General features: G+C 42.9%; 1 protein-coding gene across 1 annotated transcript in view; it reads right to left on the bottom strand.

Annotated features, from left to right (window-relative positions):
* Positions 1-24,879, bottom strand: part of CUL4A (cullin 4A) — a 69,503-nt gene that overhangs the window by 27,343 nt on the left and 17,281 nt on the right. The window contains exons 3-10 of the mRNA XM_008143915.3: positions 22,613-22,716; positions 15,920-15,989; positions 14,570-14,643; positions 11,409-11,571; positions 10,756-10,845; positions 9,233-9,315; positions 7,011-7,078; positions 4,557-4,675 (exon numbers count right to left, since the gene is read on the bottom strand). Coding sequence (XP_008142137.1) covers positions 4,557-4,675; positions 7,011-7,078; positions 9,233-9,315; positions 10,756-10,845; positions 11,409-11,571; positions 14,570-14,643; positions 15,920-15,989; positions 22,613-22,716 — 771 coding nt within the window. The remainder of the gene's footprint in view (positions 1-4,556; positions 4,676-7,010; positions 7,079-9,232; positions 9,316-10,755; positions 10,846-11,408; positions 11,572-14,569; positions 14,644-15,919; positions 15,990-22,612; positions 22,717-24,879) is intronic.

Genomic DNA, 24,879 nt, shown 5'->3' with positions numbered 1-24,879 from the left:
CAAGCACTGTGTACTAAGTGACAGATAGGTGGATAGTATATACTGGGTGGATATGCTGAACAAAGGGATGACTCATATCCCAAGTGGGACAGGTTGAGATTTCACCATACTACTCAGAATGGCTCACAATTTAATACTTATGAATTGCTTATTTCTGAAATTTTCCATTTAATGTTTTTGGAACACAAGTGACTACAGGTAAATGAAACCACAAAGAGTGTTACAATTCTGCTTCTGGAAGAATTTATAAATCCCTGGAACATTTTCTATTATTTTTTTGAAGAACTTTTTACATATGAATTCCTCAAATATATATTAATTACCATCAATACACCCATTTGGACTTCTTGGCTATAGTTTTCTTTCTCCTTCACTTCTAACTATAAACAGCATGGTTTTTAGCCTGTATTTTTAATTCAAAAATGCCATATTAAAATTAACATTACTAAAATTCTATGTGTGACAATAATAGTTAGCTGTTTGAGGATATAAATTATCAGTTTGAAGATGTGTTGAATACAATTAACCAATGTAATACATATTTTTGAAAAACTGGTCTTGCCCGGGCATAGTGGCTCAGTTGGTTGAGTGTCATCCTGTGCACCAAAAGGTTGCTGGGTGGATTCCTGATCAGGGCACATACCTGAGTTGTGCTTTTGATCCCCATTTAGGGCACATAGAAAAAGCAACCGATTGATGTTTCTTCTCTCTCTCTCTCTCTCTCTAAACATGTCCTTGGCTGAGGATTAAGAAAAAAAGGAAAAACAAATGGTCTTAAGTATATATTTACACATCATTTATGCAGGTCAAGGCAGACTATTGGCGAAAAGGTAGAAATACATTAGCATAAATACCTTCTAGAAAGGAACACTATGACCACCAGTGGTGGGAGGGACTTATATTTCACTCTACCCTTTGTACTGTCTGCATTTAAAAACAATGTACACACACTGCCAGGATCAGCTTTATTTTAATAATGACACACTGTGCTGAATGTAACTTCCTATTTTGTCCTTATCATTAATAGACACTCAGGAACAGTGGTCACATCACTGATTTTTTACTACCCAAACTAAAATCTGCAAAGGTTTCCTGAGGACTACATGTTGGCAAAATCCTAAATCTCCATTAGCCTTTCCTTAACATAAAGTTCCATGGCCAATCCAGCTTAAGTCAGTCATGAGTTTTAGCTCAATTATCGTTGAATTTTGAGGTGGTGGTGTGCATGTGTGTACAAGCTTTCAACATCCTATCTAATAAAAGAGTAACAGGAGGCCATGCGCCCCTGGGTCCGGGTGAGGCCATGTGTCCCTGGATCCGGGTGAGGCCTCGCACACCTAGGTCCGGGTGAGGCCACGCACCCCTGGGTCCAGGTGAGGCCATGTGTCCCTGGATCCGGGTGAGGCTGGGTCCCGGGTCTGGGTGAGGCCTCGTGCCCCTGGGTCTGGGTGAGGCCACGTGCCCCTGGGTCTGGGAGAGGCCACACGTCCCTGGGTCCGGGTGAGGCCATGTGTCCCTGGATCCGGGTGAGGTCTCGCGCACCTAGGTCCGGGTGAGGCCATGCGCCCCTGGGTCTGGGTGAGGCCACGTGCCCCTGAGTCCGGGTGAAGCCGTGCCCCTGGGTCCGGCCGAGACCAAACCAGAGGGAGTCGGACCTACGTTACCACCATTTGTCCACCATCCAGAGCTGAGGGGTCAGTGCTGACATGTACACATAAGGAACTGGTGGACATTGAAATTTGGTCTCTAAAGAACTGTTGGTCCAGAAAGAAACTCAATACAGACTGATTCATTTGCCTGTCAGCATAACTATTATTGCTCGTCTCACATTTAGTTCTTATAAGTATATCTCTAGGGACACATGATCTCGCTCATCTAGGGGAAATGATGAACAACATAGACTGATGAACAAGAACAGAACCAGAAAAAAAGAAAAGAAAAAAAAAAAAAAAGAACAGAACCAGAAACAAGGAGGCATCGATCGGACTAGTGGGCCTCAGAGGGAGGATAGGGGAGGTTGGGGGGACGGGGGAGAGATCAACCAAAGGACTTGTGTGCATGCATATGAGCCTATCCAACGGTTAAGTTCAACAGAGGGTTGGGGCATCCATGGGGAGGGGTGTGGGATGGGAATGGGGGGATGAGGACAAATATGTGACACCTTAATCAATAAAGAAATTTAAAAAAAAAAGTGAGTTTCCACTCAAAAAATAAATAAATAAATAAATAAATAAAAGAGTAACAGGCAAATTGACCATACTTCCGCTACACCCACAAGCCACGCCCACCAGCCAATCAGGAGCGAGTATGCAAATCAACCCAACCAAGATGGCTGTGGCCATGGAGAGAACAGGCGGCTTGGGTTTCCCCGGCAATGGAGGAAGCCAAGCTTTCCGCCTGCCCTGGCCTGCCTTGGCCTCCGCTTAAGGCTACAAAGTTTCAATTATAGAAAAGAAATAAATCCCAACAGAAATGGCGGCAGCCATGAAGCTGGAGAGAGCAGGAGGCTTGAGTTGCCCCCAGTGATGGAGGAAGCCAAGCTTCCACAGCCCTGGCCTGTCTTGGCTACAAAGTTTCAATTATAGAAGATAAATAAGTCCCAACAAAAATGACTGTGGCTACAGAGCAAGCAGGAGGCTTGGCTCCACTCAAGGCTACAAAGTTTCAATTACAGAAGATAAATAAATCCCAGATACCAGGGCCTCCGCTAGGGTCACCGGGGGGGCGTGGCCAGCCTGCAAACCACCACAGGCCCCTACCCCAGGCCACCCCACGCCCCAAGGGAACCCCCACCCTGATCCAGGACACCCTTCAGGGCAAAACAGCTGGCCCCCACCTGTGTACAAGGCCTCTAACCTATCTAATAAAAGAGTAATATGCAAATTGACAATCACTCCAACACACAACATGGCTGCCCCCATGTGGACACAAGATGGCCAGCAGGGGAGGGCAGATGGGAGGGACCAGGCCTGCAAGGGAGGGCAGTTGTGGGCGATCAGGACAGCAGGGGAGGGCAGTTGGGAGGGACCAGGCCTGCAAGGGAGGGCAGTTGGGGGCAATCAAGTCTGCAGGGGAGGGCAGTTAGGGGTGACCAGGCCAGCAGAGGAGGGAAGTTGTGGGCGACCGGGCCTGCAGGGCAGGGCAGTTGTGGGGGGACCCAGGCCTGCAGGGGAGAGCAGTTATGGGTGACCAGGCTGGCAGGTGAGGGCAGTTAGGGGTGACCAGGCCAGCAGGCGAGGGCAGTTAGGGGCAAACACACTGGCAGGGGAGCAGTTAGGCATCAATCAGGTTGGCAGGGGAGTGGTTAGGGGGTACTCAGGCTGGCAGGCAGAAGCGGTTAGGGGCAATCAGGAAGGCGAGCAGTTGGGAGCCAGCAGTCCTGGATTGTGAGAGGGATGTCCGACTGTCCGTTTAGGCCCCATCCTACTGGGATCGGGCCTAAACGGGCAGTCGGACATCCCTTAAGGGGACTGAGGGACACCCCCCCCCCATGCACTAATTTCGTGCACCGGGCCTCTATTGTAAAATGATAAGTAACTCCAGGCCTGATATTCCAAAAAGCAGCATGAAAGCTTTATCTTTTTATCTCATTGAAATTTTCCTTGTGATAGAGATTCTCATGCAGTAGAAATAGGACACTGTCTATTTTCCTCGATGATAACGTCTGGCAAAACAATGGGGCAGTATCACAACCAGGATGTTAGTATTGATACAATCTACCCATCTTATCCAGATTGTCCCAGTTTTAACTGAAACTAACTTTTGTATGGATTTAGTTTTTTAGACTTTATCACCTGTGCAGGTCTGTGTAACCTTCACCACGGTCAAGATACCACAAGGAATCCTTCTGTTGCCTTTTTTATAACCATACATGTACATAAACGCGTACTACAGAAACATGAAAGTAATGTTTAAATAATAAATCCTGGATTGCTAGGAAATAAAGTAGCACACACATCAATCTATCAAAATGTGCAATAGTTCTCACTGTGCAAAGGTATGTTTAAAAAGCAGATTCACAAAAATTACTACTGTAGAATTAAACTTATGTATTTATGCTGATGACAAATAGTCAAATAGCCTTCCAAGTCATGTTTATACCAGGATGGTGTTTATCACTGTTGGTGTTATCTTAAGTTTGCACTGCCCCAGTCAGAGTGGCTCAGTGGTTGAGTGTCAACCCATGAACCAAGAGGTCACTGGTTGATTCTCAGTCAGGGCACATGTCCAGGTTTCAGGCTAGATCCCTGGTGGAGGGTGTACAGGAGGCAGCCAATTGATGATGTTTCTTTCTCATTGATGTTTCTCTCTCTTTATCCCTCTCCCTTCCTCTCTCTCTAAAAACCAATAAAAAGATATTTTTAAAAAAAGTTTGCACAAGTGATCTGGAAAGAAATGGAAGACTACTATTTAGCTGATCACCTGCTATGACAAAACAAAGGTACCTACAAATAGTCCAGTTCACTTTGCCAGGGTATTGCAGTATCCTCAAGATGGGCCACCTACCCCTTGTACAAAGCACAGTTGGTATTACTATCAAGACAAACCCCACACACCTTGATGTACTCGCTCCAGTGCTGCAGCAGGATCTGCTGCCCGCCCTTCACTCGGCTAAACAGCTGGTACATCTGAGTGAGGTCAGGCACTCTGTTCTCATCAAGTAAGTGATCAAGTCCTGAGATCACACAGTAAATGTTAGCATATCACATCAGTAAGTCAATGCGAATAACACTTAAACTAGTATGGACCACAAAAAAAGTTAACATATAATATAAAAATTTAGGGAATATTGCTTATTTCTACACAGGCAAGTTGTTCTAGTGCAGTATCTGATAAACCCTATTAAGTGAATCTCATTTTTCTGACCATGCTGGGAGATGTATTCTTTATTTCTTCATGTCACTAAAGCAGGGGTGGGGAACTTTTTTTCTGTCAAGGGCCATTTGGATATTTATAACATCATTCACAGCCCATACAAAATTATCAACTTAAAAATTAGCCTGCTATATTTGGTCAAACATTTAATTAACTCACCCATAATGCCTTGGGGGGGCCAGACCAAAGAATTTCTCAGATCTTATAGGACCTGTGGGCCAGATGTTCTCCACTCTTGCACTAAAGCCTTTTTAATTCACTAAAGTAGCAATAATCTGAAAAATGATCACACCAACTATTTGACTTGGGAGGTTCATGATTCCAAGTTCCTTCTGATTTAATCCATCATCAGTCCAAAAGTATATTATCAAAGAATACGCTATCAAATGTAATCTTTTAGATGATTAATTTTATCCATATATATAATACACTTGTGAGAGAAAACCATTTATTTTTGATTAAACATAGCATTTTAAAAGTTCCTCTTTCCTGTTTTAGGTATTTAGATTTTATGAAGATTTTCTAAAACCACACCACCATCAGAACTTTCACAGATTTCCTAAATATCTGCTTTATGATAACAATGGAGAGGCAGCTAAGTTAGAGAAGCAGCGAGCTAGTCATGTTACTTCACAAAGTCTCAGATTCTTCTATAAATGGGCACAATGCCCACCCACTGAAGGTGGTTTACAGATGCACATGATGCACTGTGGGTTAAAATTACAGATCCTTAGTAAGGTTCCAATATTTGTTATTTCTCTAAATTACATTTTGGTCTACTAATGCAGCAACTTTATAACTTTACTGAAACACTAAATAATGTCTTCAAGAATTCAAAAATTACAGCTATTTTTTCAATGCCTCTAATTAAATTTAGATTAAGCTCCTATATATATAATTCATCATTTTCTTGAAACAATGTATGCAAATTTCTACTATTTACTTGAATCCCTTTTTTTCTTATAAAATGACTCATTAAACAACACACACCTACTATGAATTCTGAATGCATTTGTTTTACGTAGACCATTAAGTTGAGGCCTCATTCATGAGCAAGTATACCAGCTTTATACTTTTCAGGGAGGTATAAGTAGAAAGACATCCAGACTGGCACCTGCCTCTCAATTTAGGAGCTGTGACTTAAGGCACCATATTCAAGCTGTTGTTAGCCTCAGTTTTCTTACTTGTAAAATGGGGGTAATGATTTCACCGGGTTGTTCAAGGACCAGAAGATATTTACACGAAGTACAATGGATGCTCAACAATGCAATTCTCTCTTCTTTTGGCATTATATTGTGGTTTCACTTGGAAGTCCCACTTTGACTATCTGGCAAAGTAGAATCCAAACCAGAATATATTTGGGTGCTATTTAGGGCCTCCCTAAAGTCAAACTTTAAGGTTTTCAATACCTTGAAACACTCTGTAGTTCCAAAATGACTTTCAAATGGTAACATTGAATACTTAAGAGTTATAAAAAGTAACAATAAGTACTAGAGTGTTATAAATAGTCTCACTGTTGCTGCAAAGCATCAACATTTGAATTACTCTTTAACAAAGCTTTGGGATCACAAGGGGAATGTAAAATTAGCAATGTAATATATTCTATTTTCTGTTTGCTTATTTTTCCAGGATAATAAGGGTAGAATAGTGTACTCTGGCTTATGCTGACCACACATCTGGCAGTTTATCTGACACTCAGCTGCTCAAAGGGCATGGGAAGAAGTCCATGAAAATCTAACAGCCTGTTCAATGGTGTACATCTACACCTGCAGCAGCATTCTGAGGATCACCTGTATGTCAGTGTACAATACAGTGGCACAATGGACTATGAGCACTGCACAAGTACCCAGTTGTAAACTACCTGTTGTCTAGAGGAATCTCTAGGAAGCTTTCAGCCTGGACAGTATTTAATTTGACTTCAGCATAAGCTGTAGTTCTACCACATGCCTTTCAATATTTTTCTTAACTAATTTTCTCAAGGGCTAATATGTTCATTATTTTTAATGATTTTTAGAGATTGTCTTATAACAAATAACAAATGTCCTTACATTGCTCCTTATAATGTTTCACTTACTTTCTTAATGCATTAAGGACTATCATTCAGTTTAATTGATACAAGAGTTAGGAAAATTTACCTTTCTGCAGAATTGCTGTTAAATGTTCTCCTAATAGCTGTTTCTCCACACAAGCAATCAGTGGTTTTCTATAACAGGCAAAAAGAGAATGTGTCAGAAATAAGGTTAAAGGAGAGACTTTGGTTAACTGTAAGACTGGGAGTTTACAGTTTACACAGATCTCTATGGAGCCAATCAGAAACCAAAGGGTTACAGAACAAGCATTCTGCTCACACATGGACAGTCACCACTGCTATTAATACAGAGTCTGAAGTATTTCTGAAAACAATTTACTTAAGAACATAAATAGACCAATAGATGCTGGGACACCAGCAGATAGGCAAGCGTGCCATGCCTTACAATAAAAGCGGGCCCCACACTTGGCTGGCAATTGGTACGCATGCTGTAGTCATTTTTTGAATTTAAGTTTTGCCTTCTATTATGCACATTACTTCTTGGATTGCTGCTGTGAGTCTGCCTTCTTCTTCCACCCCAATTACTTCTCCAGGTTGCATAAAACCCTGTCTTCTACTGTTACAGCTATGTCTCCCTGTCCCCGCTTCTGTTTGCTTTTTTCCATAACCATTTATCAAAATCCAACTTAAGGAAGTGCTTTCATGAAGTCCAAGTTGCGTGTCACACAGACCAGAATATTTGAAAATCTGGAAATTCAGCAAGTGTGACTGCCATAATTATAGGAACACAAACAATCATTCTTCTTGGGTTCATTATCCATAGTTCATTAAAAAAAAAAAAAAAAAAGATCAGAGTATCTGTTTTATTCTGAGCTTATTAATTATGGCCATCTTCCCAAATTTTATAAGGAGCTTTTCAATGTATCATCTTAATTAAACCTCATAGAACCCTAGAGAAAGGCACAGCAGACATTCTGGCCTCCATCCCACAGATGAGAAAACAAGAGTTCAGAGATGGTGTGACCTGCCCAGGGAGTGGTGAAGCTGAGAGCTGAGTTCAGGGAGTCGTCAGCACCTTTTCCAGTCTGCCTCCAGGAAAAGGAACAGTGACCCACGTGAGGGGAGGTGAGGGCAGAGAGGAAATATGCCATAAAATCCATCCACTTAAAGTGTACAGTTCAATCGTTGTTAATATATTTACAGAATCATGTAACTGTCACTATGATCTAATTTTAGAACATTATCATCATCCTAAAAGAAACTTCACACCCATCAGCACTTTCATTCTCTCCATCTACCCTCCCTGTCTCCTAGTCAGAGGCAGACAGTAATTTCTACAGATTTTCCTATCCTGATCCTTTCCTATAAATGAGACCGCACAACATGACTTGTCTGGCTTCTTTCACTTCGCAAAGTATTTTTATGGTTCATCCATGTTGTAGCATGTGTCAGTACTCCCATTCTTTTTTTTAATGCTGAATAATATTCCATTGTATGTTTACCCATTCATCAGTTAACAATGTGTTGTTTCCACTTTTTTACCATTATGAATAATGCTGGCCCAACTGGTGTGGCTCAGTGGTTGAATCAGGAGGTCACAGTTCAATTCCTGGTCAGGGGCAAATGCCTAGATTGCGGGCTCGATCCCCAGCAGGGGGTGTGCAGGAGGCAGCTGATCAGTGATTCTCATCATTGATGTTTCTATCTCTCTCTCTCTCTCTCCGAAATCAATAAAAATATATTAAAAACAAAAAACAACAACAACAAAATGCTGCTGCATGGACATTTGTGTACAAGTTTTGTATGGATGCATGTTTTCATTTCTCTATATATTTAGAACTGGTGTATTGAAGAAACATATGGAAACTGTTTAACATTTTGAGGAAATACCAAATTGTTTTCCACAGTGGCTGCCCCATTTTACATTCCTACCAATTATGCATGAGGGTTCTAATTTCTCCACACCCTCACCAATGCTTTTGACTGCTTGCCTTTTTGTATTACAGACGTCTTGGTAGGTACTAAGTGGTACTGCATTGTGATACAAAGATATACTAGTAAATGTAGACTCATTCAGTACTGAGAGTATTTTTGCTCTTAACACATTTTATATTATTTGTGATTACTCAGCACTTGTAAGATAAATTAAGTGCTTTGTTTATGTAGTGTCAGATCTTGCCAGTAGGTCAAGTCAAGGAAGGATAAAAGTCTCGTTGAGTATCTTGCTACAAAGCTTAATAATAAGCAGGTCTATTATTAAAAAACCAGCCAGGAAAAGGTTTCACCTATGATCGAATTGCAAAAACTAAATAAATGAATAGTACTTACTGTGTACTGTGGTCTAAATACGTGATTACTCGGTCTCCTTCTTCCTCTAAACGTTTACTTACATGGTTAAGATATTCTGGAACCTTCCAAACAAAATATTTAAACACATCAGTAACAAAAAGATTCTTGATTTTACCCAAGAAACTGAAATATTGTTTTCCTTAAAATTTTTATTTAAAAGCAGAATATTTCAAGCCAAATATTAACACAGATTAATGGGGGTGGGGTGGTTAAGTGGGAAGTGTATGCAGGGTGGGGGGATACACAGAAGTTTCCTTAAACTCAATTGTGGAGATGAAACTTAATCTCTAGAAGCAGGGCTAAGGCAGCACTGCATTGTTGTGCCCTATTCACAGTGCAGTCCTGTGGTTGATGCCACAGGGCCCTCCATCACCAAGGACCCACAGACAGGTGAGCAGCAGCACCTGGGGGCTGATGTCATATGTACCCTCCCCCATCACTGAGGCCCCATGAACAGGTAAGCAGAAGCACCTGGGTCAGAGGTTATAGAGCCTAATGGCACCCCCTGGCCCACACAAAGGATGTCAGCAAAAACTATTCAACAGACTGGTTGTCATTTGGAGACACCAAACAGCATGGTTGCAGAAGATCTCAAAATGCACACCATTTCCAGAGACATAGGGTATCCCTGCTGTCATAATACAGCACAAGAAAGGCCCCACAACACAGGTCTGTGGGGTTCTGATCTAGTGGCAGCAACCTGGTCTGGTATTTGATGCGAAACTCCCTCTTTAAAACTAGGATGAAGAAACCAATGGCTGGTTTCATCCTGCACAGTAACAAGTAACATTTGGGTGGATGGTCCCCAGGGGCTTCCTCCAGGACTGTGCTGTAACACCTGCAAAACTGGCTGTCAAGTTTTTTGGGTTCATATTACTATGTCTTTCATATTTTTTGGGGGGTAATTTTTTCATGTGGTTCACATAGATAAAATTTTTTCATGTGTTAGATTTCATATTTAAAATTTACCTCTTGCCCTGGCTGGTTTGGCTCAGTGGGTAGAGTGTCAGCCTGTGGACTGAAGGGTCCCGGGTTCGATTCCAGCCAAGGGCACATGCCTGGGTTTCGGCCTTCATCCCCAGTAGGGGGCGTGCAGGAGGCAGCCAATCGATGCTTCTCTCTCATCATTGATGTTTCTCTCTCTCTCCCTTCCTCTCTGAGATCAATAAAAAAAAATATATAAAAAAAAAATAATAAAATTTACCTCTTGCTTCAACTTGAGTTCCTTTATATACTTCCTTCAGAAGCTATCTTACTGTTTTTTTTATTTTTTATTTATTTTTTACTTGGGAGGAGGGCAAAAATGTTTCTATAGGAAAGAAATTAAATCCTTACTATAATAAGAATGAAGCTCATTACTGGGATTTCAGCTAGATTATAGATTTTAAAATATTTTCAATAAAATGTTTGCATGTGTGAAAAGACAAACATTTAGAAATTACACTTAGATGCACATCTATAAAAATGAAGTAAGGCAATTCAGAAACATTTTGTTGTCTCACCTCCCTTTCTTGCATTAACCTTTGGCCTTCTGCAGCATATAAACAATTAGTTTCTTCCAAAAATTTCAGTTCAAATGAATCTTTATATACCTAAGAAATGAGCAGAGTTATTGACCAATTACAGTAAACAAAACTATCCTTTGAAGTGTTGATGTACCCCAAATTTTGAGGGAGCAAGGCCGCAATGGCCTGCACTAATTCCTTCACTGAAGCCTCTCAGGCCAGGTCAGCTGCCTCCTATGTAGCTGACCCTAGAGGCATAGCTTACTTCTGCTTAGCTGACCTTGGGTCAACTGATTCCTGGCTGGCTGACCTCTACTCAGCTGACGGGGGCAGCCTAGACCACTTTTACTGCTCTCCTCTGGGAGTGCCACCATGCCCTTGTCCTTTATCTAGGGAGTATTGGGTCCATGTTGTAAGTGATCTTTCCTATTGTGGCTCTTGGTGTGGTGTTAGCCTGAGTCATTCTCTTTTTAGTGGTTAAAAAAAAAGCTCCCATATTTTCAACAAATACTTCTATGATTTCATTTTTTGCAAAGATTTCATCTTTGATATGTCCATTTATTTTGGTGCAAGTAGTTAGGCAGGGATCCAATTTTTTTCTTATACACTATGAAAAGTTATTGGTAAATTTAGAACAATAAGATATTTACCTGAAGATCAGAAAGCATACTCAGCAGACTTCGTAATAAGCTTCGGTCAACAGCTTCACCATTTCTTTCTTGTTCAATCAATAGCAGAATTCCATCAATAGTTTTACTCTGAACCATTTTATCACTAATAATATGGTTTCTAAATAGTTCTAATCCCATATCCCTGAACAAACAATAAAAAAAGTAAACTATATTTTAGTTTCACTTGATAGAAATTTTAGGTGAAGCTCTAGCTACATTATATCATCCCAAGTCTGTTCATTTGCTAATTCTCTACATCCAGGTGTCAAGAATTTTTAATTTTCATTTTGGGCCAGTCTAACTGTGCCTTGTATTTCCTTCTTTGTCAAGGCTGTTATATTTTCCTGAAGGGAGTCAGGCAACTGTTACATGAGGAATGTTGAGGCATTACTAGGTCAGGCATGTCATTGAAAGTATCTTGCAAAAACCTGCTATCCTCAGCCCGCAATTCACACTATTCCTCCTAGGCATGATGCTCAACGCTTTAGGAACCTACCCTGCTCCACTGCCCTCATCAGCCCCTCCATGTCCTTCCCTTTTCCATCTCTGTTCCCTCTACAGAGCTTGTGATCCAACTGTTCCTCCCTGGCACTTGGTTCTCTCCTTTATTTGGCCCTTTCAATGGGAGAACTGATATTAAAATATGACTTTAAGAGTCCATCATACTTCTTCAGCTCACTGCCTGAGGAATTTAGGAGGAAATTTAGTTGTCAGCTACTATCCACAAAAACCATGTAATAATAGACTCTATGCTTTGCCAAAACACCTCCCCAAATCCTCTAGGTGCCAAATACAGAGGGGGCCAAAGTTCAGATCCCTGAGCTCAGCCAGGTCTCCTGAATGGGCAGCTCAGGGGCAGTGGTGGTGGTGGGTAGTACTAACGGTGAGTAGTGGTGGTGGTGGTGATGGTGTGGCAGCAGTGGTACTAATGGTGAGTGGTAATAGCGACAAGCACTACATATGCTGGTGGGCGTGGGTTCTGGGGAGCCCTGTCTGTGTTGGAGAACCTTCTCCTCCTTCACTGTGTTCCATAATCACAATGGCCCTCTCCTGTTCCCTGGAGGAGCTGCAGATCAGTCTTCAGTGAATTTCAGACAGAGCAGTAAAGCCCAGTGGGCAGCATGTGGGTTCAAGCCAGTCACATGGGCTTGAATATGCCCTCCCCCACCCCCATGCTGCTGTGACTCTGAGGCAAGGAACTTAACCTCTCTGTGCCTGTCCTTAACACTAAATGGAGATCACGTGAATTGTTGTACATCTGTGAAACAATTCACATCGGGCCAGGCAGGTACCCAGTGCATAGGAAGTTATCTGTCTGCTAGAATCTTCTTCCTAAAATCTAAATCTCAGTTTAAGGCTTCAGGAGCAGCCCACTAACATCGGTCAGGGTATCTCATCAGCTTCATCGCTCCGATTCTCACACACTGAACATTCTGGACATGCTGCTGTCCTGTCATCACAGTGGACTTCTCTTCTCTACTGCCTCTTTCTATCTTAGCTACCTAACCACTCCTGCTCATTCTGCAAAGACTGGGCCAAGGCTTGCTGCTTCTCTCTTGTCTTTCCCTGTGAGTTTCTCGCACATCTTCACCGTGATCCTTGTACTGTACTATCATGCTCAGTTTTTCTGCCTGTTGCAGTGGACTGAGTGTGGTATGGTATACTTTATGCTATAAGCAACGTTTATAGCCTATGTTATAAACTACATTTATAAATTAAGAGTTCAGGCTAGGAAACCTGACAACCCAGGTACAGCAAGTTATTTGAACTCTGCGTTTTAGTTTCTCCACATGTAACATGGAGACAATAAGAGTCATTCTTTACAGAGCTGTTCTAAGGATTAAGTGAATTAGTAGACGTTGAAGCACTTAGAACAGGGCTTTGTACAGAGTAGAAGCTATGCAATTTGCTGTTAACAGTTTTACTATCCTTATTATTTCTCTGAAAAAAGGCTATCCTTTCTGTGCAGTGTCTGCCTTACTGTGACATGTGTGGATATCTAGCATGAGAAGTGTAGGAGTCAGAGGAACAAAGGGGGAAAGTGGTATTAAGGAAGGGGAGAGTTTCAATAGAGTGTCCAAAGCTACACAGATGTCAGGTCATATAAAAGAAAGAGGGAAAAAAAGTGACTATGGGATCTGGTAACCAGGAGATCACTGATGTCTAAGGCAAGAGCAGTTTCCATGTGGTGAAAGGAGAAACCACACTGTTTAGGGTTAGGGTGAAAAGATGGTGAGAAGTTGGAAAAGAAAGCAATTTTTTTTTTTTTTTAGAAGAACTCAGGCTTAAAGGTAATATGAAAGTACATCACTTCTCAATGGGAGAATGAACTTCTGCATCAACAAAGGAAGAACCCAAGGATGAGATTAAGGACAGGCTTTTGTTCATGTCAATTAGGGCTTCTTGGAGGCAACTCTGGGGAGACTTAGGGCAGGTGTACAGAGAGGTGAAAGGCACTAGCAAAGGCTGTGGAAGTCAGTAACTAGAGACAATATTTATACCATCCTTGAAAGATGATGTGTGATGAACAGACTGAAATGACAGACCTCAATATCCTGAATAAAACTAGGCCCCTGTGCCCTTGGATAGTCGGTAGGATGCAGGTTTTGGTGTGTGTATGTGTGGTGTATGGGGTGGGGGGAGTCTCAGGGCTGATAACCTCACCCGCAGTTGTAGCCTTTCTCATGGTTTCACCAGACCACTGGAGAGCCATGCCAAGTCAAACTACAGCCACCAAAGAAAGTAACTGAGTCCCTCTCCTTCACAGCAGAGGTGAGCTGTATGTGATCACTGGCTCCAGATATCCTGAAGTCCACAGCCGTTATAGAAACGTGGCTTCACACAGCTTCCGTGCTTGCCTGATGCCTCTGCTGGGACATTCAGTGCAAGCTGGGGGACGTGCTAGAATTTGCTCCCCTAACTCGCCCTGCTCCATGTTCACCCTGTCACTTTCACTGGTGATGGAGACACTCTAGGCTAACATCTACCTGGGCCCAGATGTGTGCACTAGTGATTTGGGCTGACATAAAGGACCACAGACAGATGACTACATATGCCATCAAATTAACCAGCAGAAGACAAGTCAAATGTGTGGTTTCAGTCACAGCAGCAGATACAGCTCTACTGACTAGAATACTCACCAAATGGAAGGAAGCATGGAATTCTGAAGTACATAAGTGCGATCCAAAAACAGGAAAATACTTCTGATCATGATCTGTAAATTAGAAAAGAACTTATTTACGTATCTTACTAACAAAATATTCAAGATTAGGCCATTTGTACTATCACTGTGCTAGGTACCTCAAATCTAATAACTGTTTCTTGATGAAAGATGTTTTCCACCAAGACCCTTATGATTTATTTTTCCCCTCTATGTTTGTTTTTCATCTCCTTTAGCCAGAAAATCTGATTGCAGGGATTTAAAGCATTTAGCCTAATAGATACCTTTGAAATTTGGTTATATCCTAACTTATGTGATAAATCTCATTATACTGGGGAGATGCTCTAAGCTTTTTAAACAATTAGTTCTTGTTGCATTAGAATGAGGCTCTTGGCCAGTGTATGTATTGGACTGTACTCTGCAAGCAGAGCGAGGACGATGCAGCTGCTCCCTTTGCCCTGCTAGCATGCATGCTGTAACCCTGTAATTCTCCCATCACGGAACTTACCAGACTATTGTAGAGGTTCGTTTACACACGTAAACAAAACCTTTCCAACAGACTTTTATCTATTTCTACAATCTACCAGGTGCCTGGCCCAGAACAGACACACATTCATTATCCCCTACTTACTTCATTTAGGAAACAAAAGAATTCAAACTACTTAGGAAAGCTATTGATACTATCTTTTCTCTCACATAATAAACAGCCTGGTCACACTAAAAACTCATATACATAAAATCAAATCAGAATCAATACATCTAACAAAGTCTAAGATTTTGGATGTTTAGTTATAGTAAAGTTCTGGAATTCAGGCTTATCGATCATAAGCTGGGATTAAGGAAAAACTTAACCGATTCAGGAATTATGAGTACTGTGAGCTATCATCTGTCAGGTCAGGTTGAAGGCCCAGTTAGCAGCCAGCCCCGTTCTGGAAGAGCAGAGTTCACCTCCAATTTTCTCTCCTCTGTTGTCCAACTATGTTGGAGCTGGAGAGCAGCATTTGACCCCAAAGAGAATCTTGAACAGAACTTTCCTATCTCAGCTCACATTCTGGCCCATCTACCTTAGGTAGGTGAGGGGGAGATGGATGAGACTGTGCTTTGATAAAAAAAGAAAAAGAAAAAAAAAAAAAGAAACAACAACAAAAAAGATAGCTGGATTAAAAGAGGAGACATACTCCCAGCTACTAAAATCTCTTTCTAACTAAACCACCGGCAGACAAAGACCACAGAGGAAGCGAGACCTGACATAAAAAGCAGTACTGATGAAGTTTCAGGGAGAGTGCACCATATATAAAACTAGCATAAATAGAAAAGTCAATATGCTTACCATTTGTCTGCAGTGATCTTGCCAGCATGTGTTAATCTTCTTTAAAAACAAAACACTATCTAGTGAGTCTGTGCAGACCTGCTAAGGAGAACTTTAAAAATCTTGGGCAATTTATTGCAATTTTAACTTCAGCTCTCTTCACCAGAGAATACTACATACATTTCAGTTAATAATTAGAATTCTACAAGAGCAAAAGTTCAAAAACCATAAACGCAGTTTTTCTACTTTCCACATCTCATAACTTAGCTGTAATTATCCCTGACTGTACTCCCCCGTTTTTCATTTTTCACTGCCCCTCCTTTCCAGTTTCCCTTCCTGCTGGTAGCACTTTGCTGCCATATTACTCTCAGAGCCCTGCCAGCTGAAACTAACCACCAGGTCAGAGGCTTCCTGGGCCTGAGTGACGGAACCAAAGGCCCTACCCCACAAAGGGCAGAACCTGACCTAATCTTGTACCTGAGCTCCTGGAGACACTGTCCCAGTGGTGAGGAAGCAGGTCTATCATTAATAACACTGAGGGATTGGCAGCCGCAGGGAAATTGCTGAGGTTTAACTTTAACCTCTAGTCTCAATGAAAACTGACAAGTCACATTCACACACCAAAGTAGGAACACTGTCAGCTTGACTCTTGGAATATGTTTTTAAAGAAACACTCAAAATGCTGTTCATAGAGGGGGGGGGGAACCTGAATGCTGGTCCCTAGAGCAAATCATGGCCAAGTGCCTTGAGCACAGCCTTCATAGGTTTTTGCAAAGACCAAGAGTCATAAATGTATGCACACTGCTTGATGGTTTACAAAGCACTTTTTAAAAAAATATATTTTATTGATTTTTTACAGAGAGGAAGGGAGAGGGATAGAGAGTTAGAAACATCAGTAAGAGAGAAACATCAATCAGCTGCCTTCTGCACACTCCCTACTGGGTATGTGCCCACAACCAAGGTACATGCCCTTGACCAGAATTGAACCTGGGACCCTTGAGTCCGCAGGCTGATGCTCTATCCACTGAGCCAAACTGGTTAGGGCTACAAAGCACTTTTCATACTTGTGCTCATTTAATATTCGTACAGACGAACAAAAACAACTTGCTGAAGTGGAAGGACACAGGTTTCCTGGGCATCAGTCCAGCTCTGCCACTTCTCAGTTCTATGACACTGGACAAATGATGAAGTTCCCTAGGCCTTAGTGCCTCTACGTGGAGAACACACTCCTGAGAGTTATTGTGAGGTTATACATAAAATTCTTAGCATGTAGTGAGGAGAAAAAACACACCAGCTAGGGTGTGACATGTCAAATCAGATAGTCGTTGGAAGTCTTCAGCGGGTGAAGGTCTGACAGCAGGAGGGGTAGCCAGCAGAGGACAGGACACCAGCCAGGACTTTAGGAAGGGGACAGGTGATCTGGAGAGCAGTGGATGGACTGAGGGGTATATCTGAATCCTTGTTACACCAGTAAGGGTAGCTGACCACAACCACAGTGGTCCTAGCCAAACATCTTAATTTCTCTTGAGGCTTTGCCAATACATTGAAAATAGTCATAGCAAAGACCTAATATGTCAATGGTTAACAAGTCATTCTGGAAGAACTCTGTTAAAATTGCTCAAAATAAACAGTCTGAAAAAAACCCCACAAAAAAACACAAAGAATCAGTCACAAGCACATTTAGACAGGTGCCACCATGGCAGCGACACAGCAGCTCTGGCACTCAGTGCTAGACAGGAGGCACTTGCCCTGTGGTTGACACCCTGGCAGGTCTCCATAGGCTGTCAGTCACACAGTCTGCAAGGCTGCACAGGGATAAACCCACACCAGCCAATCTGACACCACTGGTTGGCTCAGGTGCTGCAACTAAGCAAGGCACAGTTCCACCTGGTGCAGGGTTTCGTTAGGATAGAAAAGTCCAATGTGAGGGGTTTCCTTAAACAAAAGATACTTTTCTTTAAAGGGCTGGGTAAAATCAATATACATCTTTAATAACTTTTGCCATTTCCTGTGGAAAAAGTATGAAATGGTAGGCTAATACCACACAGTGAGGCATCTATTGAGCTCCACTCTTCTAAATATCAAAACCAATTCCAGACCCGAAGCTGTAACAGTAGCCAAAAGGTGTACATGATTACTCTCAGGATTACTGCTGACAGTTGGTCAACAGTTGATTCTTCAGACAGGTTCTCTAACAGCCATCCCTTTTATCTTTTCAGAGAAGAGCCAATCCTAGTTGAAGAATCAATACAGTCAACTATGGGTGAGTTAGGCAAGTCTTCAAATAACAACAACAAAAATCCAGTGGCAAAATGCTCATAATATACCAAGGAAAACACTATACGTATCTGCGATTTCAGTGATCTAAACAACAAAGATAGTAGTTACACTGGAGAAGAGAAGTGACAGGTCCTATTTTTGCCCACATTTTATAAACCAGGTATCCTGCTTTTCTAATCCCAGCAAAGAGAGTGACACCTGAGTTGTCCTTGCAGCAGGGGACAAAGCAGGAGATAACAATGATCCTGCATCACAGACCAGTAGTGGTTACTTACCACCTGACACCCCTCACCTAAATTAGGTCCCCTTGTCATAATCGCTAAGAATAACATTATCTTTCATAATAATTATCCAAGTTCACATTCTACAATATTTAATTACTGCCTTCCTCATTAGTCTACAAAGACCATGGCAGCAGGAACTATGTCACGTTCACCTCTGAATCCTAGCACTAATCCAGGGCCACTCACCTGCCATGTGGTCTTGGGCCTTCTGGCTTATGAGGGTACCTGTAACTTGGAGTGCTGTGCAAATGTTCAAAGCTTAGTCTACTGCCCGCAAATGCTCCATGCATGGAACTACACACCGGTCCGGAAGCTGAAGGTCTTTATAAAGAAGCTCAAAGCCTACTGTCATCAGCACAGATTATAGATAGGTTTAGAGGCAATGGTTCAGCTTCATGATTTGCCTAACAGCAAAGACTTCATTTCCTTATGCATCCTTCTGTTCTGAGGACTACACTGCTTTTGTGTGTGACTGATCACCGATGCCGCATGCTCATTAGCATTTCTGTGACTAAGAAAATCTGCACAGCAGTAAAATTGAATCAGGGGAAGGAAAAAGTGACTTCTGTCTATAGTTATTAATCAAACATATTAACAAAGGAATGGATATGGTAACCCAAGAGAATAACAGCAGATGACTTAATTCCATAGGCATCCTGTGTACCTGATCTGTTTAACACGCCACACTCTTGCCTGCACAAGCAGGCTGGCTGTTCTTTCTTTACATCCCAGTAGCTTTTAAAACCCTCACTAAAATGCTTTGTAAATGAGTATCTTTATGATTCTGTCAATCCATTGGAGTGTAAGCTCTGAAGGGCCAAAATCACATTTCATTCATGTTTACTTTTCCCAGGACCTAACATTACCTAACATTATGTAGTAAATACTTAATAAAAGTGTACTATCTCTGATCTGTTAATCGACCTCATCATTCTGTCAAATGACTTTCCTAAAAACACAATCTATATACATTGGGTTCTTGCTTTAGTAACCTGTAAGGACTCTCAGATGCTCATAGATTTAATCCTTAATGGTGTACACAAAGATTCAAATCAAGTTGCAACTTAGCATTACAGCCTCAAACTTCACCAATTCTTTCAGGTTATAGTCACACCACACTCCTCCAGGTTTTCATTAACACCTTTCATACTCTGCCTTCCAATGCCTCTTCACTCTCCAGCTGGCTAGAACCTACTCATCCTTTAAGATACAATTCAAGTGTTACTTCCTCTGGGAACCTTTGCCCCAAATGCTTCATGTATTGCAGTTCCTGTCCTTGATTAACCATTTAACATTTTGAATTCTGATGCCTCACACTAATAAGGCACACATTTCATCTGTAGAGTGTTTCTTTTTTCTTTCTTCTTTTATGAAATGGTAATTTTTATAATCATGGCTTTGTACAGCATCAAGGAAATATGGTTATTCCCTTGCACCTATCACAGTGTTGTTACTTCTTGGAGGGTAGAAATTAGATATGGCAATCATTTTTCTAATTTCTAGTAGACAGGAAGTACTTGTTGAATGAGTGAGTTAATGAACAAATTCATGTTACCTATAAGATAGGATTAACTGGCAGGAGGATAATTTGATCAGGTAATCAAAAAGCAGTCTTCAAGTAAGCTGGGACAACTGGATTAGGACAAAGTTACATCAGCTCACTATTGTGAGTTCCTGTCTTGGGAGAGAAGGCTTGGGAATATGCTGATGACTTCCAGCAAGCCTGGGAGTCAGGTTAATTTTCAGATGGCAACATCCTGAACATGGGTTCCTGGACCCAGTCCCCGGGATTCCAGGACTGTGGTACCAAGACGCTGAGTGCATCTTCAGCGGGTCCCTCTGAGACATGGTACACACTGGCCAGATTCCAAAAGGCCTAAAGTGTGGTCACTATTAGGATATAGCTTTGCCAGATAATATGGTAGAGTTGTAGTTACAGATGTCAATATACTAGAACAAGAATTGACATCACTGACCCATTTATAAGGGAGAACTACAAATATTATCCTAAACTGAGACATCTCACTGTGGACTGGGACTTCATCATCATGATTAATAAAGAGCCCCAATGCCAGACAACAGAACTGCTGCAAACTGCCAAGGGAGATTTCAATGAGCTTTAAATGCTTCAGTTTGTCAATGGAAGAGAAAAAAATTCTTTCAGCTAGGAAAACACCTAGAAACAAGTACACTCTAATTATCTAATTTCACAAATGAAGAAAACAGAGGCCCAGAAAAGTGCAGTCACAAGTAGACTGTCTTCAATTATAAGTCCACTTTCTGAGATATGTGGGTGAATATAGTGATGGAAGGGAGCTGGGGAACTAGATGGAAGCCAGATGGTAAGGGATTATCTACAACATGCTAAGGAGCTCAGAGTTTCCCTGGCCGTCATATATCACAGATGGCAAAATTAGTGGCAAAATTCTACACTGCCCCTACCTATAACTTCCTCCCCTTGATTGTGAGTGGGGCTGTAAATACAATGGGTTATATCATACTAGTGGCCTGGTGCACGAAATTCGTGCACATTAAAAGGGGATTAATTAGAGGAAATAATTTAATATTGCTATTTGCCCTTTCTCTATAATAGAAGTGTCAGAGATGAAGAAAATTAGTAAAATGTATGTGAAAACTTTCCTCCTGTCAGAGTCTGGACACACCACGGGACCCAAAGTCAAGTTCCCGCCCACCCACATGCGCCTCAAAATGGCTTGAGACCTAGACCCAGCCGGACCCAGCTGGCCCCCGCCCCCATTGGGCTAGATCCAGACCTGGCCAGTCCCACCCTTGTCAAGCCCCGCTGGGCAGGGGACGTAGTCTCAGGTACCCTGGCCCAGCGCCAGGACAGGTGGCATGGCCTGAGGTCCCCCAGCCCAAACTGGGGCGGGGGGCATGCCTTGAGGTCCCCCACCAAGCCCCGCCAGGTGGGGGACATGGCCTGAGATCCCCTGTCAAGCCCCACTGGGTGGGGAGCACGGCCTGAGGTCCCCTGTCAAGCCCCCCAGGCAGGGGGGCACAGCCTCAGGTCCCCTGGACCAGTGCTGGGGCAGGGGGTGCACCTGAGGTTCCCCGGCCTGGTGCCAGGGTAGGGGGCGCAGCCTAAAGTCCCCTGTCAAGCCCCACCTGGTGGGGGGTGCGGCCTGAGGTCCCCCGGCCTGGTGCTGGGGCGGGGGGAGCACCCTGAGGTCCCCTAGCCCAGCATCAGGATGGGAAGCGCACCTTGAGGTCCCTCATCAAGCCTTGCCGGGCGGGAGTCATGGCCTGAGGTCCCCTGTCAAGCCCTGCCAGGTGGGGGATGCAGCCTGAGGTCCCCTGTCAAGCCCTATGGGGGCGGGGGAGGGCGTAGCCTCAGGTCCCTGCTGATTGCTCATTAAGGCTCCTTATGGGAACTTGGCTTCAGCTGTGGGGGCAGCCATCTTTGTGACTTAGTGATGGTCAATTAGCATATTCCCTCTTTATTAGACAGGATAAGACTCTATCTTACCTGACCAGAGAGGCAGATTTTCCTGATCACCCAGAAGCAGCAAATAACCATGTTGTCAGAGAGGTGACCTCGTGACAAGAAACCAAGGGTGGCCTCGGGCACTGAGAGGGAGCTCGGTTCTGTAACTGAGTGAATTCTGCCAACACCTGAATGAGTCTGGAAGAGGAGCTGACCACCGGCCCAGCGGACACCTGGATTTCAGCTTGAGACCCTGAGCAGAAAACCCATTGAGCTAAGCCACTACTCTTGAGTACACTCTATGAGCTGGCAAATGGGTGTTGGTTTACATAGCCATATTTGTGGTAATTTGTTACATATCATGGAAAACTAACACAGATGGGTTTTTATAATAAAGGATAACAGAACTCAAACTTCAAGATGTTTTTCAGAACTTTTCCTAAATACTTAACCAGACCCTATGAAAGGACACTGTTTTGCTTTGATTCAGATTAGCAAAATGATATAAATTCTACTTAAAGAAAACCTATTATATTGGGTCATCTGAAGCAAACTTAAGGTTTCTGTTCTATAAATAAAAGGGAATTTAAAAAGCCATTTAAAAAATGTTAAGGATACCCATTAGTTCTTTATCCTATTAATTAATGTACAGTTTCAAAATATTTCGGTAATGAATAGAAACTTCATGATACAACAAAAGGATATTCTCTAAACTGAAGAATTTGTGCTTGGACATGATCTTCACAGACCTGGCGGAGCTGCTTGTAAAGCGTTGGGGAAACTTTATGAGAACAGAGGTTTTCAACAGCCTAAAAACAAAAGGAATAAATGAATTACTCACTATGAATAACAAATGAGTTCTTTTTTAAAAACAACAACTTTATGTGTATATATAGCTATAATCATAACAGAAGCACTTACATAATTATATGTAGCTGTAATCATTTACATGAAGCCCCCTTCCCCATACTTATTTAATCTACAAATAAACTATTATGTTTTAGGGCAATTACTGTTGGAAGTCTTGAACCCAGTACGAGTTTGGTAAAAAAGATACTTCCCAATAGTTAATATTAAACACAGATTCAACAGCAAGCCTATGACAGCCCCATGATATCTAGGATCCCATTTGAGCATCTCACAATACTCCATTCTTTCCCTACTGCAATAGTCTCTAAACCTGCTTGACACCAGTCACCCAGGGTCTTCAAAACAAGTTTGATCCGTACAGTCCTGTTTCTAGATGTTTTAATTCATTAGTCTGAGGCTGGAGCCACAGGAATGTGTGTGAGTTTACTGTGATGATAATTATGAAATGAGAGTATGAAATCACTGTTCCAGACTCTCAGTGAGCACCTTCCAAACAGGTGGGAGACCAACAATCCTTTCACCTTTACTAGTGCAATGATCCTATATAATAAAAGGCTAATATGCAAATAGACCAAACGGTGGAACAACCGATTGCTATGATGTGCGCTGACCACTAGGGGTCATGTGTGGAACATGGTAGGTGTGGGCAGCAGGCAGTAGAGCGCAGAACATGGTGGGCATCGGCCGCAGCGGGATAGTGGTGGAGCAGGAGAGTGGGGGTGCCAGACCAAGGCGGGACACTGGTCGCTGTCATCAGGGCAAACCTCTGGTGGTTATTCAAAATTCTTTGCTCCCGCGTGCCGCAGTCCCACTGGGCGCTTGCACCTGCTGCTGGTGCCAGCCCCGCTCGCACCCGCTGACGGCCCTGATTGCCCCTGAGGGCTTTTCCATGCCCCCTGCTCCTAAGGGGCAATCAGGGCAGCAGCTGCCGCTCGTACCTGCTGCTGGTGCTGGTTCCAATCGCTCTGCACTGTCAGCGGGTGTGAGTGGGGCAGGCAGACAGGGGACCAGGGGCTGTGGTGGGAGGGGCCAGGCAGGGGCTCAGTGGATAGGCTGAGACCTGCCCCTGTGTCCATCACAGCCTGTCGGCCCACAGTTCCTTTCAAGGTTCACAAATTCCTGCACTGGGCCCCTAGTTCTGTTTATAATGAACTGAAGGAAAACAATTCCCAAGTGCCTGGGTGACACAGGCCAGACTGAATTGTTTCCTATTTATTTTTTTTAAGGTGAGGTATGCAATTTATCTAAGTTTGTCTTAAATTAATGAGGAAACACGTTTTTGAGGTAGAGACCGATTTTCTTAAAATAATGTTATCCACATCAAAGAAAGGTTTGTACATTCCTATTAGTTGTAATAAGAATTGACTTTCAACTCTCATGTACAAAACCAACATCTCATACAATCCAAATATGAAAAACTATTAATAGAAGTGTAGTTTTTCTCACTAGTTTTGAAGCATTTAAAAAAATATAGGGGGGGGGGGTGAGGAGAACCAAGATGGCGGCATAGGTAAACACCTGTACTTGCTGCCTCTCACAACCACATCAAAACTACAACTAAAAGACAAAACAAATATCATCCAGAACCACAGGAAAGCTGGCTGAGTGGAAGTTCTACAACTAGAAGGAACGAAAAAAGGGCATTGAGACTGGTAGGAGATGCGGAGGTAGAGGTGCGCGCGAAACGGGCTGGCAACTGGGTGTGCTGTTGTTTTTATTCCATCGGGAGGGAGATACAAGCTCCTGATTGCTCTGAACTCCAGTTCCAGGCGAGACTCTGGGGACCCAGACTCATACGGGGAGAAACTGGACTATCTGGCACCAGGCCGGAATGCGAGGGTGGCGTTCCCTCAGAGGTGCTCGCAGCGATCATTGTTCCTGCATGGGGGCGCGGGATGCGGAGACACGGGTACCTCCCTGGTAGAGGGCTGACTGGCAGCCATTGCTGTTTGCTCCGCCCTGGTGATTCCCTGAGACCCTGCCCCACCCAATTTACAACCCCACCCAAGCTGTGCACAGCAGCTTTTGCATATGAATGGCCTGTCCTTTTGCAACCTAAAACCTAACAAACTGCAGCTGGGTCAGAGAGCTCAAAAGCTTCC

Source organism: Eptesicus fuscus, chromosome 8, assembly GCF_027574615.1.
Source record: "Eptesicus fuscus isolate TK198812 chromosome 8, DD_ASM_mEF_20220401, whole genome shotgun sequence".
Lineage (NCBI taxonomy): Eukaryota > Metazoa > Chordata > Mammalia > Chiroptera > Vespertilionidae > Eptesicus > Eptesicus fuscus.
The sequence above is the reverse complement of the archived record's forward strand: the minus strand, read 5'-3'. Positions and strand labels throughout refer to the sequence as shown.